The sequence below is a fragment of the Petaurus breviceps genome, unplaced genomic scaffold (assembly GCF_028583685.1).
Source record: "Petaurus breviceps papuanus isolate PSGF00001 unplaced genomic scaffold, PetGlider_PUasm1.0 90633, whole genome shotgun sequence".
Classification (NCBI taxonomy): domain Eukaryota; kingdom Metazoa; phylum Chordata; class Mammalia; order Diprotodontia; family Petauridae; genus Petaurus; species Petaurus breviceps.
Window position 1 is genome coordinate 3990787 of NW_027187293.1, and position 16175 is coordinate 4006961.

The 16175-nt window shown below is 35.8% G+C and overlaps 1 protein-coding gene across 1 annotated transcript in view; it reads right to left on the reverse strand.

The window, feature by feature from the left end:
* The window catches only part of FMN2 (formin 2), a 494077-nt gene that overhangs the window by 427275 nt on the left and 50627 nt on the right, over positions 1 to 16175 (reverse strand). Inside the window, 1 exon segment of the mRNA XM_069064483.1 lies at positions 9100 to 9266. Coding sequence (XP_068920584.1) covers positions 9100 to 9266 — 167 coding nt within the window.

Below are 16175 nucleotides of genomic sequence, written 5' to 3' on the forward strand. Positions count from 1 at the left end.
CCCCCCTCCATTTTATCAGTGGTAACCTTCTCCCATCAAGCCTGGAGTAGCATAGCATACTCAAAGTTCGTTCTGTTATGAAGCTAATGGTGTTATGCTGAAAAAGAGCCCTGATATCCAATGTAAATATTTTCATGAGAAGTTATAAAATTACAATCTAATGTTACTCACCTAACTTAATTTTGACATTAATCACTCTCTTCCAAGGGTTTAGCCCCAACACTTATGGGTCACTGTCTTTCATTATTAGGCTATCACAGGGGAGTGGAATTTGTTTTATTTGGACCCAGAGAGCAACAAACGGAAGTTAAAATATAGATTTCAAGCTTGATGTAGGGAAAAAAATCCTCGAACCAGCAGAGTAGTGAAAAAGTACAAAGTATTTCCTTGGGAGTGGGCTTACCATCACTTGTGAAGCCTCCAAACATTGAATGACAACTTCTCAGGGATATTGTAGATGTTTAGGGAGGGATGGGTCCTGTCCTATTTGAGAGAGGGTGCACCTTCCCCAATCTTAGGTCCAAACTGTTTTCCTAACAGGCACTTGACTAAACCAAGCTACAGCCCCTTACCATCTACCCTGACTTAGCGTCCTTCCTTGGTTTGGAGCATTAGCCTTTTAATCAATTCCTCTGAGCACTACCTCTCATTTCATAATTCTATCCAGCTGGATTTTACCCAGATTTCTCTTTTTTAAATCAATCAACATTTATTCATTGAAAGCATGCTGTATGCTAGGAACTATGATAACAGTTTATGCATTTTCAAAGAAGAAACAATCCCAACAATAATACCCAGCATTTAATGTCAACATTGAAAAAACAAGAATGAATCAGCATATCTGCCCCTTCATTTTCCAAGCTCACTATTCTATTGTAAAATAGCAACTGAAATGCACTATAAAAAATAAACTTTCATTAACATTTTTTTCTTATTCCTCTTTTCCATATTTTCCTGGAAGACCAATTTCTGTAGGTACTATTCTTTCTTTAGCAATTTCACATTATTTTCCTTCTCTGAACCCACAGTATTTGTTAAAAGTTCCCTAAATTCCCTTTCTAGTTAGTATCTCTATGAACCAACAACAATCAGCCAATCAATAAGTATATATTAAGTCATCTCCTATGTGTAAGCACTCCGAGTATGAAGAAAGGCAAAGGATTATACTTGCTCTAAAGGAACTCGTACTCAAGTGAGGGATACACAACATGCAAACAGCTAAGCAAAACAAGATAAATACAAGATAAAATGTTCATAATCATAGGGGGAAGGTACTAGCATTAAGGGGAATCAATAACAGTTTCTTGTAGAAAATGAGATTTTAGCTGGGATATGAAGGAAGCCAAGAAGCAGAGATGAGGAGAGAGAGAATTGCAGGCATGAGAGCTAGTGAAAATGTCTTGAGTCAGGAGATGGAGTTTCATGTAGTAAGAACTAGAAAGAGGCCTGTTTCACTGGATCATATAATATGAGGTTGGTGGAGGACTTGCAGGCTGTGAAGGACTTTGAATGCCAAAGAGAGGGTTTTATATTTTACCTTGGAGGTGATAGAGAGCCATTGGAGTTTGTTGGATGGAGGGGCCAAGGAGAAAGAATGATATGGTCAGATTAGGAAGATTAATTTGACAATTGAGTGGCTTTCCTCCAAAAATGCAATTTGAGTAAAAGAAAAAATGCAGTATCAAGTATAATGCTGTGCTCTTGAGACATTCTACCTATCCCGCATCTACAGTCTGAATTACAGATTAAAGTACATATAGGGAAAATCCAATTTCACATGAGAAATTCATCGATGTTGCTGTTTTATCATTTCTGACCTGAATTATTTAAATTGAACAGGTAATAAAACATCACCAGATTTTCTCTCAGTTTTCAAATGGTTGATTTTTAAAAAGGAAACGAAATTGTAGCTTCCGAGTAGTTGATATTTTCAACCACATAAAGAGAAATTTTGAAAGCGGGACCAAAAAGCACCCTTATATAGACTTAAGACAAATTCAGACAGAGTATAGTGAGGGGCCCTGGTGAGAAAGAACCCCAGGATGAAAGACTGAATCAAGAGAAAGACCCTGAGACTCGGAGGGAAAATGCAGGAGTCTATCACCTGGAAAGTGGGAGCTGAATAACATTAGGCTCAGTGTGGAAGGCTGGAAAACCTCCTATGTTAACTAATTGTATTTGCTAATTGGGTACTAAAATGGGGGTTCTTAACCTTTTCTGTCATGGACCCCTTTAAATGTGTCATGAAGCCTATGGACTCCTTATTGGAATGTTTTTAAATACATGAAAGAAAATTACAAAGGAAATCAATTATATCGAAGTACAGTAATCAACATAAAAAAAAAAGTTCAGGGACCCCAGGTTAAGAAACTTAGCCATAGAGTATGACAGAAGGCATGATGTGTAATAAGGCTAGAAAGAAAAATTTGGACCAAGTTTTGAATAATTTTGAATAATCAACAGAGTCTATATTCGTTCCAGAGGTGATGGTGAGCTACTGAAGTTTATTGAGTAAGTGATGTGGTCTGTCTTGATGTTTTTGGAAAAGTAATGTTGGCAACTTGTGGGAGATAAATTGGAGTAGAGGAAGACATTAATTAGGAAGCTATTGAAATAGCCCAGATAAGAGGTAATGAGGTCCTGAACTAGTGTAGTAGTTGTGTGAATGGAGAGAAAGGGGTGGGTGTAAGAGATGTTATGGAAAAAGACTCAATAAGAATTGATAACTGATTAGAAATGTGCAGTAAGGTCAAAAAAGGATTGTGTTAAGGGGACAGATAATAAATTTAGTTTAAGAAATGTTGAGTTTGAAATACTTGTGGGATATCCAGTATGAAATTCTAATAGGCAGTTTTTGGAAACAGGACTGCAGCATGGTATAAAAACTAGAGCTGAATATATAAATCTGTGAGTCTTTTGAATAGATGATAATTAAATGTGGAGAGAGAAGACGGCACAAGACATTGTTTTGGCATATTCATAGTTAGGGGTGCAAGACGTATGATGACCCAGCAAGAGAAACTGAAAAGTAAGGGTCAAAGAAATATGAGGAGAACCAAGGGAAAACAGTCATAAAACTCCAGAGGGGAGAGACTACCTGGGAGGCAAAGAAAGTCAACAGTATCTAATACTGCAGAGAAGTCAAGAGAGATGAGGACTAAGAAAAGACCATCAGATCTCCCATTTAAGAGATCACTGGTAACTTTGGAAAGAGCAACTTGAGTGGTGAGATTGGACACCAGTTCGCTAAATGTCATAAAATGAGTGAGAAAAGACAAAGGTGGGCAACAGGTATAGATAGCTTTTTTCTTTTTCTTTTCCTAGGAGTTTAATCCTTTTTAAAAAAAATTTTTTATAAGCAATCGGGGTTAAATAACTTGCTCAAGGTTACACGGCCAGTTATTTCTGGGTGTGGCGCTAAGTATCTGAGCCTGGATTTGATCCAGGTCATCCCAACACTGGAGCCGGTGCTCTTACTTGCTGAGCCACCTGGCCACCCCAAGGAGTTTCATTCTTAAAGGGAGGAGAGATCTTTCATGATAGTTTGAGGGGATGGTATAATCTAGTGAGATTTGTTTCAAGATCAGGGTTCTGTAGCCATCAGGGAAGGAACCACTCAATAGGGAGAGATTGCATTTTAGAGAGATGCTGCTTGATTCCTACTAAGTCTTTTCTGAGTTTTTGTGATACTGCTACTCTTGGTTCTTTTCCTACCTTTCTGATAACGTATTTGTAAAATGCTTAGCACAATGCCTAACAGTAAGCACTATGTCCATGTTTATTTCCTTTTCCTTGCCCTTCTTTTGCATGATCACCAGCTGTATACTATTGTTTAATTGTGGGTGTGTACCTGAAGGCTTTTCCTCACCCTTTTTCTCTTCTCTCTCTAATTTGGTCATCTCATCACCTTCCTTGGGTTTAATTATCACCTCTTTGCAGATGACTCCCATATTAATGTATCCAGCCCTGGCAGTTTATTATGCTGACCTCTGGTCCTTCATCAATAACAGCCTATTTGGCATTTCAAACTGATTATCTTCTAAGCATCTCAAAATCAATATGTTCAAAACAACTCATTACTCCCCCATACATATTCCAATAGAGCTTCCCAATTTCCTTTTTTTCTATTGAGGATACTATCCTCTTGGTCCCCCCATATTCACAATGTAATTAGTCATTCTTGACTCTCAGTTCTTTATCTACCCACATAGCCAAACAATCTTCTGCATCTACAACATTTTTCATATCTACCCTCTACTCTCACCTAGATTATTACAATGGCCTCATAAATGTACCCCCACCTAAATCTTTGTCCCCTGTCATAACATCCTCCACACAGCTGCCAGAGTGACTCTCCTAAAGCACAGTTCTGAGTGTCACTCTCCTGCTCAATAAATGTATGTGACTCCCTGTTACCACAGGATCAAATATATACCCCTTTGTTTGGTATTTAAAATCCCTAACAACCTAGACCCAGTCTTTGTTTTAAGCTTTGCTACACATTACTAGCCTTCATGAACTCTATGGACTATTGTCCCAAAGAGCTTTTCCCTGCTGTTCTTTATACAGGACAATCTACTTCCTCTTTCTATAACTTTCAACTTGCCACATGCCCCACCCCCTCCTGCTCTTCCCCACACCATGTCTCAAGTGAACTCCTTCACTTTACAAGACACCTTCTGTGCAAAAGCTTTTCTCTGCAATGTCCTGGGCACCAAACTAGGCGCTAGGGATACAAAAAAAGGTCAAAACAGTACCTGCCCTGAAGAGCTCACAGTAGTATATGTATTATGAGCGTAAGCATATCAATAGGTATATATAATTATATTAGGATACATTCCAATAACAACTACATTATTTTATAATATAGAATATATATTATATTACTTACACATAAACTATATAATGAAATATAATTATGCAATATCAGAATTCAATATTATATTGAAATCTCAGTCAACATGGATAGGCAGCAAATCTAATTACATAGAGTAATTGAGGATGGAGGCCAGCTGTCTTGTTCCATCTCTAGCCTCCCAGCTAATGGCTCAGTTGATTGAAATTGCAGATGTTTTCTCCTTGACCTATTTCCATATCCTTCCTTTTTCCCACCAGTCTCTGTATTTATAGACTATTGACTTTAAATACACAGATACACAGAAACACAGAAAAATATATATATATATATATAATTATATTGTTAAAATGTAGTATAATATTTATAATTACTTATGATAATATAAGTGTTATTATATTGTTAAAATGTAGTATAATATTTATAATTACTTATGATAATATGTGTTATATATTGTAATCTATCCTAATAATAGATTCCAATACACTATAATATAATCCATTGTAATATATAACATACTATAAGTGTAACATTATAAATATTATAAGTTTACATATATAAGTATATATAATACATTACAATTATAGGAGTAAAGTATTGTACTATGATATTATATATTACAAATATATTAAGGATATGTTGGGGTGGCTAGGTGGTACATTGAATAGAGCACTGGCCCTGGAGTCAGGAGCACCTGAGTTCAAATCCAGCCTCAGACACTTAACACAAAAACTAGCTGTGTGACCTTGGGCAAAGTCACTTAACCCCAATTGCCCTCCAAAAAGCAAAAAAAAAAAAAAAGAAGAAGAAGAATATGTCAGCTTCCTACTTCTTTTTATATATGCTATTTCCTATGATACAATGTAAGTTCCTTGAGGACAGAGAATATTTTGCTTCTATCTTTGTAACCCTACTGTCTATCATTAACCCTGGTGATTAATAAATGCTTGTTGTTTGGGCGAATGATGGTACCACTTTCAAAAATAAGGAAGTTAGGAAAGAAAGCAGGTTTTCCAGAAAAATAATGATTCAGTTATAGCTCACATGTATATAGTGCTTTAGGGCCTGCAAACCACTTCAAATTCATGATGCCAAGTGAGAAAGGCTGCCTGCAGTGGTTTTCAAAAAACATCCCTTCCCTGACAGGCCATAAGATAACTTCCATGACCTACAACTCTGTTGTACAAGCTGCAAAGTCTATCCACAATGGCAAAGTTCAATACTTTTCTCCTACTAGCTTTGAAGCACTTTTATTTTGAAGTTTATTTAATGAGTGAGGAAGTTAGAGGGTTCAACATGACAATTATATTTAAAAGAAGAGGAAATTATGTGATAATATCTGGGATCTTCTACCAATAACATAAAAAGAAAGGATGTGACAAAGAGATTGAATAAAACCATAAATTAACAGCAGTAAATAATAACGCTTTTTTAAAAAAAGATCATTTATGTGATTGTGCTTTATGGCTTTATATTTTTTACTCTCTAGTCACTGAAATAATTTATAGGTAACAAATTTATTGACTTCCAGAAAATTAACATAGTTTCATTTAGCTGAAAGGGCACTTCTCTTTATGTATCATAAGCTTTAAAGATTTTTTTCCTGCTCCTGAAATGAGTTGTGATAAATCAAGAAGCATTTATTAAGCCCCTACAAAGTTCTAACGAGTTCTTAGCAATTTCTTCTTTTACAACTTTGAAAATTAAGAAAAAGGTTTTCCTTGATAGAAAAGAAAGGGACACTTCTCATGTTTCCACTTACAGGTCATAAACAGAAATAGAAGTCTCTGTAATTTTTGTAAACATGAGTATTTGAAAGACTCTGAATAAACTATATATCTAAGCTATGCCAAATGACCATAACTCAGAAATCATAAGGCAAATGTTTGGTTTTTCCAAATATTTTCCTTAAATATCTTTGAAAAGGTTTAGGAGAAGCAAAAGGGAAAAGAAATTAACATTTTTATGAAAGAACACCAAGGAAAAGGAAGAGCTGCAACCATTTTCTTAATCCTATAAGTGACTGAGTCTTTTAGACATATATATATATATATATACAGAGAGAGAGAGAGAGAGAGAGAGAGAGGTGCTCAGACATCCTCTCGACAGCTATTTGGTAACATGGATAAAATTTTTTCTTTCATTGACAACAAATATATTCCATACTAGTGCTCCATGACAACCTCAAACCCCTTGAATGTCTAGTGATCCAAATATTTCTTTGAACAAAGTACAAACTTCTTTGAGTGACCCATCTTCTGGGAAATTGAGTCCCTTCTTGAAAAAAAAAAATTCTCCCTAAAATGATAATTTTTTTGGCATAACTGCCCTCTAGTATCATCAAGAAAATAAAAGAAACTGGTCTCCTCAAATATATACTTCAAGTATCTGTAATTTCATAGGTGTGGCTATTGCAATGAGATTGCAACCCCTCCATAACTTGGTAGATGGAGAGTTGCTATGCCTTTCAGGCACGACCAACATGGTAATAAGCCTCTTCCAAATGAGCAAAGCTGACCCAAAGGCAGGCATATAGTCTCTCACTGAATCAATATGTAGTTGGATGGGAGGTAGCATTGAGGGGTAGGGGGAGAAGCTGTCTCTTCCAGCAAATAAAGAAAAAAAAAGAAATAGATGTGAAAGAGACAGTTACTCTCTTCTAATTACCTCCTCTTTCCCACCCCACCCTTTGTCCCTTCATGTTATTTGCTTCTGAGCTTCATGTTAAGGAGCATAAATTGCCTTGGGAATAGAGACTCAAGCAAAGGCAGGTGCTGAACATGAGCTATAAACAACAGCTTTCTGCAAATGTGTTTATCAGAGGTCTCTCCTGACTTGCCAAGATCCTATTTCTTTTAGTGATTGGCTTTAAAAGCTTCAAAACTCTGAGGGAGAGGAAATAAACACTGTCTTCACCCTGCTTATTATGCTCCTCAAGTTCCATCTCCACGATGACTCACACCTCTGTCAGAGGAGACAGAGGGGAAAGGCCCAAATTTATCCAATTGCTCCTATAGGAAAGGAGAACTATTTTTATGGTGCCGAACCAACCCGGCCAGCAGCGGTCAGCTGACATGTCCCTGTACAAAAAGAACACTTACGAGCTTTGAAGAGAGACAAAAGAATAGCCTTGAGAAGAAGGCTTCACAAGTAACTGAACATCCTAGGGAAACTCTCTCAGAAGGAAAGGAGCCAGAAGGTGACAAAATAGCCTGTTCAGTCACTGACCCATTTTAGTGCAAATTCTGAACAGAAATTGAGCAAGAACAAGGATTTTTGTGGCCCTTAGAGGGGAAGGAAAAAAGAAACAAAAACATTTCCTTTTATTCTGTAACACTCCTCCCTCCAAGAGTTACACATTTCTTTCCAAAAATCATTTCTACTAACAAAGAGCAAACCCACCTCTGAGACACAATGCCCAGGTAAGCTGGTCAAATGGTATTGGAAATATATATGAAATTAATGCCACGATTTTGTCCTTTTTAGCAATGAGTCCTATCCAGCTGAGTCGATTATTCACTAGCCTATTTCTGACAGGAATTCTTATACATTTGTTCTCAAATGTGATCCCATTTAAGCCACTATCCCGTACAAACCACATACCTCTAAGAAAGATGGGCGATATTTTTTTTCTTTAAAACAATCCAGTTGTGCTGACGTTCTTAATAATGATAACTATGCCTTTTGAATTGCTTTCCTGGGGCATTAACTGTCTTGATTAGCAGTGTGTAGGGAACAAACAGTGAAGCTTCTTCATGTGATTATTTAAATACATAAATGAGTTAAGAGATGTATTGATGTAGTATCCAAGGGTTCATGGAAACTCAGGCACAGTGGGAACAACAGTCTTACCCTGTGGAATAGTATCAGCTGAATCGTAGGAAGGATATGATATGCTAATATGCAGCTGGAAGAATGTGTATCTAAGTACCTGCAAAGCCAGGAAAAATGACTTATCTGGACAATACATTCATCAATGATTGAGGGGTAGGCTAGAAAGTGGTCACTATAACTGCTAAGCAAAGAAAGTTTGACAGATTAAAAGCAACCATAAAGGTGGGGGGAAAATATGAAAACCTGGAGCATACTGAGTTCATTTGAGAAAACCTACTGAGAAGCAATGGGGAAGGGCAGCATGTATGATATTCTGTTACAGAGTTTATAGGGTGATTAGAGAGTATTACAGATCAAAGATACCATTCTTACAGCCTGGAATACCAGTGCAGATATATTCCATGACTTACATCAAATGGAGCTGAGCTTTGCTGGGCACTCTGGTTACACTGCTCCCTGAAGCAGTCGCTGAAAGGAAGTAGAAGACCCATCGCAATAATCCGAGAACAAAATTTCTCCGCTTCTTCTGGTGGTGCGTTCTCTTGCTGGCTAAACAGCTTTTCCAACAGAGTGCGCCCTGTCAAGATTATGAAATATAGTAATTAGGAGAGGGCTTGCTGATCACTTTGTTCAGAACATCCCCAATGGAGAAGCATCAAGGGTAATCACCAGGAGCAACAGGGTTTCTAAGACTACCCTATGAGGTGGCAGGCAATAACTGGTCTGAAAAGGAAGTTCTCAAACTCCTTAACAATTGTGTGGCCTAGAGAAAGAGTGGTCACAATGTTTGCCCAGGAGAATTAGTCACTTGTACCAAAGAAGCTGAACTGGAGAAGTTACGGACTAGATCCTTCTACTTTCCAAGACGGGTAGGTAGAAGGAAGGGAGGGAGGGAGACAAGGGTAAAGAAGAAGGGAGTGAGGGAGGATAGATGACAGGGCTTTGCTTATTACCTTTGGAAAAATCCAAAGAAAGGTGTTCACAACAGAGAGGTACATTAGAAAGGTCCCTGATCTGTGATGCGGGAGATCTGGCTATTTAGCCAAAATGTACCAAACTCTGCCACTAAAAAAAAGTGAGGCAGAAGAAGCACCATTTTTTTTTAATTTTTATGAGGATGTGAATGCAAATGTAAAACCATCACTACTCCTTCAATATATCAATCATAGACTCATAGATTTAGAACTGGAAAGGACTAAAGGGTTATTTAGTCCAACCCTTTCATTTGACAGAAGAGGAAACTCAGCCTCAAAGACATTAAATGAATCTCCAGGTAACACAGTAAGTTGAAAAACCACAATTCAATCCCACACCTCTAATTTCAAATCCAACTCTTTCCCACTCCATCACACTCTGAGCTCTCAATCAGTTTTGGAAAAAAAAGGAAAAAGTTTTCCAGAAAACTTATCTAGGCTTACTGACCCTGTGTAGAATAGGTTATAAAGGAGTTTGTGTTTGTTGTGTAATAATTGTGCATGTATTATGAAATCTCTGAGTTCATTAAAAAGTAGTTGAAAGCTAAGATCACAACCTATTTATTATGAAGAGACTATAAATGATGGAAAATTAAGAAGTAAATAGATCAGGTCAATTATCATAGAAAATTATCCAGAGATTTGTTGAAGAACGGGAAGAAAAGGCTTCATGAAGATACATAAAGAGGAATGTTTAGGGTTCTCTGTGTGAAATTGGGTGCAATTTACAATGCTAAATTAATTTTCATTAACATGGTTTATATACTGACAAAATATATTTACTACATTCTGAACAATTTTAATAACTGCCTAACTTGGCTTTTCTGCAACTTTCTTACACATTCTTCACATTGATAACTATTTCTTCTCTTCTCGCAAAACTGTAATGGTTGCCTATTTCTAAGTGAAATATATTATCTTTATTATCTTGTCATTCAAACCATCTCCAATCTCCCTTTCTGAAATTTTATTACCCTGCTTCCCTTCCCAAGTTCTATATTCCAATCAGACTTAACTACTAATCATTCCCTTCCATTCCCTTCTCTCCTGCACTAAATGTGTTTCTATTTTACTTTTTATTTCACTTTAAAATTTTTATTTTCAGTTCCAAATTTGCCATCTCCCTTCTCCCCTCCTCCATCCATTAAGTTAAGAAATATAATTTCCATTATACATATAAAGCCATGCAAAATATTTCCACATTAGACACATTATGGAAAAAAGGCAAAAACAATAAATAAAAGAAAAAATGCTTCTCACAGTGATTAGTTCTCTCTCTAGAGATTGATATATTTTTATCATGAATCTTTTGGAATTGTCTTGCATCTTTGTCTTCATCAGAGTAGCTGAATCTTTCATAGTTGATTATCATTACAATACTGTTGTTATTGTGTACAAAGTTCTAGTTGTGCTCATTTCACTTTGCATAAGTTCATCTAAGTCTTTCCAGGTTTTTCTGAAACCATCCTCTTCAACACATTAACATCACAATAGTATTTCATCACAATCATGTATCACAATTTGTTCAGCCATTCCTCAGTGGAGGAAACACCCTCAGTTTCCAATTCTTTGCTATCACAAAAGAGCTGCTATAAATATTTTTGTACATGTTAACATCCCTCTACCACCTTTTTTATCTTTTAGGGCTGCAGAGGCATTGAAGTGGTATTTCTTGGTCAAATGGTATGCAAAGATTTTAGCCCTTTCGACATAGTTCCAAATTGTTCTCCCAAGTGGCTGGACCAGTTCACAGTTCCATCAACAGCACATAAGTGTACCTATTTTTAAACATTCCCTCCAGCATTTGTTATTTTCCATTTTCTATCATATTAGTCAATCCAACGGGTGAGAGATTATAAAGCCAATCACAAGCAGCTATTCTGAGGACTACTGGTATGAATAACTTTAAGCATCCCTTATAGTATAGTGAACTCTATATTTATTCAGCAATAAACTAAAGCAAAACATTCAAGAAACTAAAGTATAATATTCACAACAATATAACATAACTTATTACTAAGGTGGCCACATAGTCTTAAACAAAACATATCATTCAGTATTCACAATCTCCTCAATCAATATAGAGTACCCAAGTAAAATCTTCTTTCATCTTGACTCCGAGCTGACTTCCAAACTTTAAGCCAATCATCCTTAAGGGGTAGCAGAAAGTACAAACACCATCCACCCCTGGGTCGGGTCACAATAAGTCACAATCCCATCAGTTAATGCAGAGTACCCAAGTAAAGTCGTCCTTCATCTTAATTGGAGGCTGACTTCCAAACCCCACGGCTCCTCTCCAGCTCCAGCTCTTGCCTGGATTCACCAGACTCTTGCTGGGATTCACAAGCAGGCAGCCCTCAGCTCAGGTTCTATATCTCAGCCCACAGGGACTATGCCACTCCAAGTACTTCACAGTTTCTGTTTCTAGGAAGACAAAGCTTAACAGAGCTACAACGATATTTACACACATTGCCAGCACTATCATCTCAATTCACTTTCTGTCTGAAAAAGTAACACAAACCAACAAAGTTTCTGTCTGAGAAATCAAAAACAAATCAACAATAAAACCCCAGGATTTCTGTAAACAGCAGTAAAGCCCCTTTTCAGGACTTCCATAAACAAAAATAAAGTCCTCTTTCAGTACTTCTGTAAACAGCAGCAAACTCCTTTTTCAACCAAACAGAATGCTTTGTTCTGACAGAGTAACATCAACTCAGACAGAACAAAGTGCCAAAATCATAAGCATTCTCCTTCTTGATTCTGCTTCTGCCTAGCTGGTGCTTGAGCTTTTCTCTGCTCTGCTCCTTCCTATTCCACCCTTCCTGTTCTGGCTCCTCCTACTGTGGTCTCCATCTGAAAACATTAGGCCTATTAAGGCCATAGAAGGTCTCCAAATTCACTTAGGCCTATTAAGGGGAACACAATGTATACTGTTTCCAACAAAGAGAACACAAAGGTGAGGATCAAAGATATTTGAATAATTGAAACAAGCAGCAAAGTACTACTTTGCTTATCATTACAGAGGGTTTACATTAAAGTTATTTTAATTTGTATTTCTTTAATCAATAGTGATATAGAGCATTTTTTCATGTGACTATTGATAGTTTAGATTTTTCCTTCTGAAAACTGCCTTTTTTATAGCCTTTGATCATTTATCAATGGAGAATGGCTCTTGTTTTTGTTATAAATTTGTCTGTTTCTTCTATATTTGAGAAATGAGACCCTTGTCAGAAAAAAAAATAACTGATATAAAGAAAAAAATTCCCTAGTTTTCTACATTCCTTCTAGTATTGACTGAATTAATTTTATTTGTGCAAAACCTTTTTAATTTGATGCAATAAAAATTTTCCACTGTGCCTCATGGGATCATCTCTATGATCATAAACTTCTCTGTTATCTGTAGATCTGGCAGTTAAATTTTTCCACGTTCCCTTAAATTTCCTTAAGATATCACCCTTTATGTCTAAATTGTATACCCAGTTTGAGTTTAACTTGGCACATGGTATGAAATGTTCATTTGCAAACATTACTTTCTGTCAGATTGATGTCTAATTTTCATCAAATAATTTCTTACTCCAATATCTGGCGTAAGAGCCTTTTGACATTATCAAACACTAGGTTACTTTGGCAATTTATTTCCATATACTGTATACCTAATCCATTCTCTGGATCAACCACTCTATTTCTTATCCGGTGCCAAATGATTTTTACCATTGACCACTTTGTATAATAGTTTAAGATCTGGAGCTGCTAGACTGCCTTCCTTCACTCATTTTTTTATTGATTCCCTTCATATTCTTGATCTTTTGTTCCTTCAGATGAATTCTGTCATTGCTTTTTTCTGGTTCCAGAAAATAATTCTTATGTAGTTTGATGCATATGTCATTGGATAAATAAATTAATTTAGGAAGTATTGTCATTTGTATTATATTGGCTCTGCCTACCCACGAGCATTGAATATTTCTCCAATAGATCTGTCTTTATTTGTGTGAAGAATATTTTAGAATGGTGTTCCTACAATTCCTGTGTGAATTTTGGCAAGTAGACACCTAAGTATTTTATGTTATCTGTCTGTATTTTAAATGGAATTTCTCCTTCTATCTCTTCCTGCTAGACTTTGTTGGAAATATATAGAAATGCTAATGATATGTGTGGGTTCATTTTATATTTTCATTTTTCCTAAAGTTGGTCATTGTTTTAACTAATTTTCAGTTGATTCTCTAAGGGCTTTCTGAATATATCATCTGCAGAAAAAGTGATCATTTTGTTTCTTTTTCACCTATTCTTACTTGTTCAATTTATTTTTCTTGTCTGTACCTAGAGCTAATGTGTCTAGTACTATCTTGAATAATAATGGAGATAAAAGATACCCTCACTTCATCCTTTATGAACTGGAAAGGTTTCTAGCTTAGTTCTAATTTATCCTTAGAGATAATGCTTATTCTTAGTTTTAGAGATACTATTTATGATTTTTTTTTAAAGTTCCATATATTCCTATGCTTTCTAGTAGTAATGGGCATCATATTTTGTCAAAAATTTTTTCAACATCCATTGATAAAATCATATGATTTTTGTTGTTTTTATAATTGATTTAGTTAGTTGTACTTATAGGTTTCCTAATATTGAATTAGCCCTGAATTTATGGAATAAATCCAACCTGGTCATAATGTAAGATCTTTTTGACATATTGCTATAATCTTCTTGCTAATATTTTATTTAAAACCCTCAGTGTGTTTCCACTTACACCCTTTCCTATGTCTGGAATAGACTCCATGTCCAACTATTAAAATTCTACCCTTCCTTTAGGACAATGAGAGATAGTAGTTGCAAAGAATTTCTTCATACTTGTTGCATTGACTTTATTTATCCAAGATCTTTTCAATTTCATGCAATTAAAACTATCTATTTCTTCTTTTATTATGGTCTTTATTTCTTGCTTGGTTAAGAATGTTCCCCCTAAGTGTAGCTATGAAAGGTATCCAATCTCATTCTCTTTTAATTATCTTTTATGGTGTGATATTTTATTCTGGTCCTATAATTATTTTGAGCTTATTGTAATAATGGTGTAAAACAGTGATGTTAAATCCAAGCAGAAATGAGGACCACTAATCTCTACATAAGGACTCCTTCAGGCCACATATTTATTTAGTTTTAAAATGTGCTGTTTCCTATGTTTTTTTCATATTTTAATCTGTTTTGTTAAGTATTTTCCAATTACCTTTTATCTCACTTGGGCCACAGTCATGTATGTTTCAAAACCAAATGTCTGACGCCACTTGTATCAAATGTTGTTTCAAACTCATAGATGTAAAATATTGAATATAATGGTTGATGGTTTAGCTGGTTTGTTAATAGTTCCTTTTATCCACCTTTTAAAAAGAACAGTTCACTGCATATAGATATATTCAGAAATTATATAAAAATAAAGATATTGAGACAGTAAAATTTTCTTAAACAAAAGTAGATGTTATGCCAGACTAACCATATTTCCTTTTTTGATAGAGTTCCTAAACAGGTATATCAGGTAAATTATATAGATATTATTTATCTAAATTTTAGCAAAATATTTAATAAAGTTTCTATATTCGTAGAAAAGATACATAGACATGGGACAGCTAACAGTATAATTAGATAGATTCAGACTAGTTGAATAGTCAAACCAAAAGAGAGATGATTACTGGGTCGATATCCTGCTTGCCTCTCTTTTATTCTGGCTCTTAGAAATAGAACTGGGGGGTGTTGATTTTTTTTTCTATTCTATGTTGTCTCAGTTTCAGTTGCTAGGGAAGAACTCCATGAACATGTCATTTTGAGTCATGGAAAACTCATATCTAAGATTGTAGTCAAGGTCTTGTAGACAGCCAACAAAACCCATCATACCTGAGACTTGAGCCAGAGGGTGGGTTTTGTAGTTGGAAGTTGTGCTCTCTGGGAATAGATAAATTCTGTAGGAATTGAGCTAGCCTATTAACCCATACCTTTTTCCCTCTCCAGAGAATGAGGCGGTGGTAGTAGTTGGGGGGGAGGGTAGAAGAGAGTTATACCTCCCATGTGTTGCAAGTAGTAAGTTTGTATATTTGTGATTATATCTTTGAGTAAATATTCCCTTGTAAAAGGTCTACAGTATTAAATGTATAAACACAAGGTACGGAGAATATTACCAGACAGTAATTTGTCTGAAAAAGATATTGATATGGCAAACTTTAGAGACATTACATTTTAGAATGAGGAAGTGACAGTGCTGCTCTAATTGGTCAGATTTCATCTGGAACATTATATGACGTCTGGTAACTACATTTTAGGAAGGTCAAAGAACAGCTGGAGAATGTGCACAAAATGGCAATTAGGATATTTAAGGAGCTTGAAATCATGCCATATGATCTGACTGATGGTCAACTGAAGGAATTGAGGATGTTCAGTTCAAAGATGACTTTGGGGATACATGGCAACTTTCTTCAAGTATTCCAAAGGCCTCTGAAAGTGAGATTAGTCTTATGTAGTTTATTTCCATT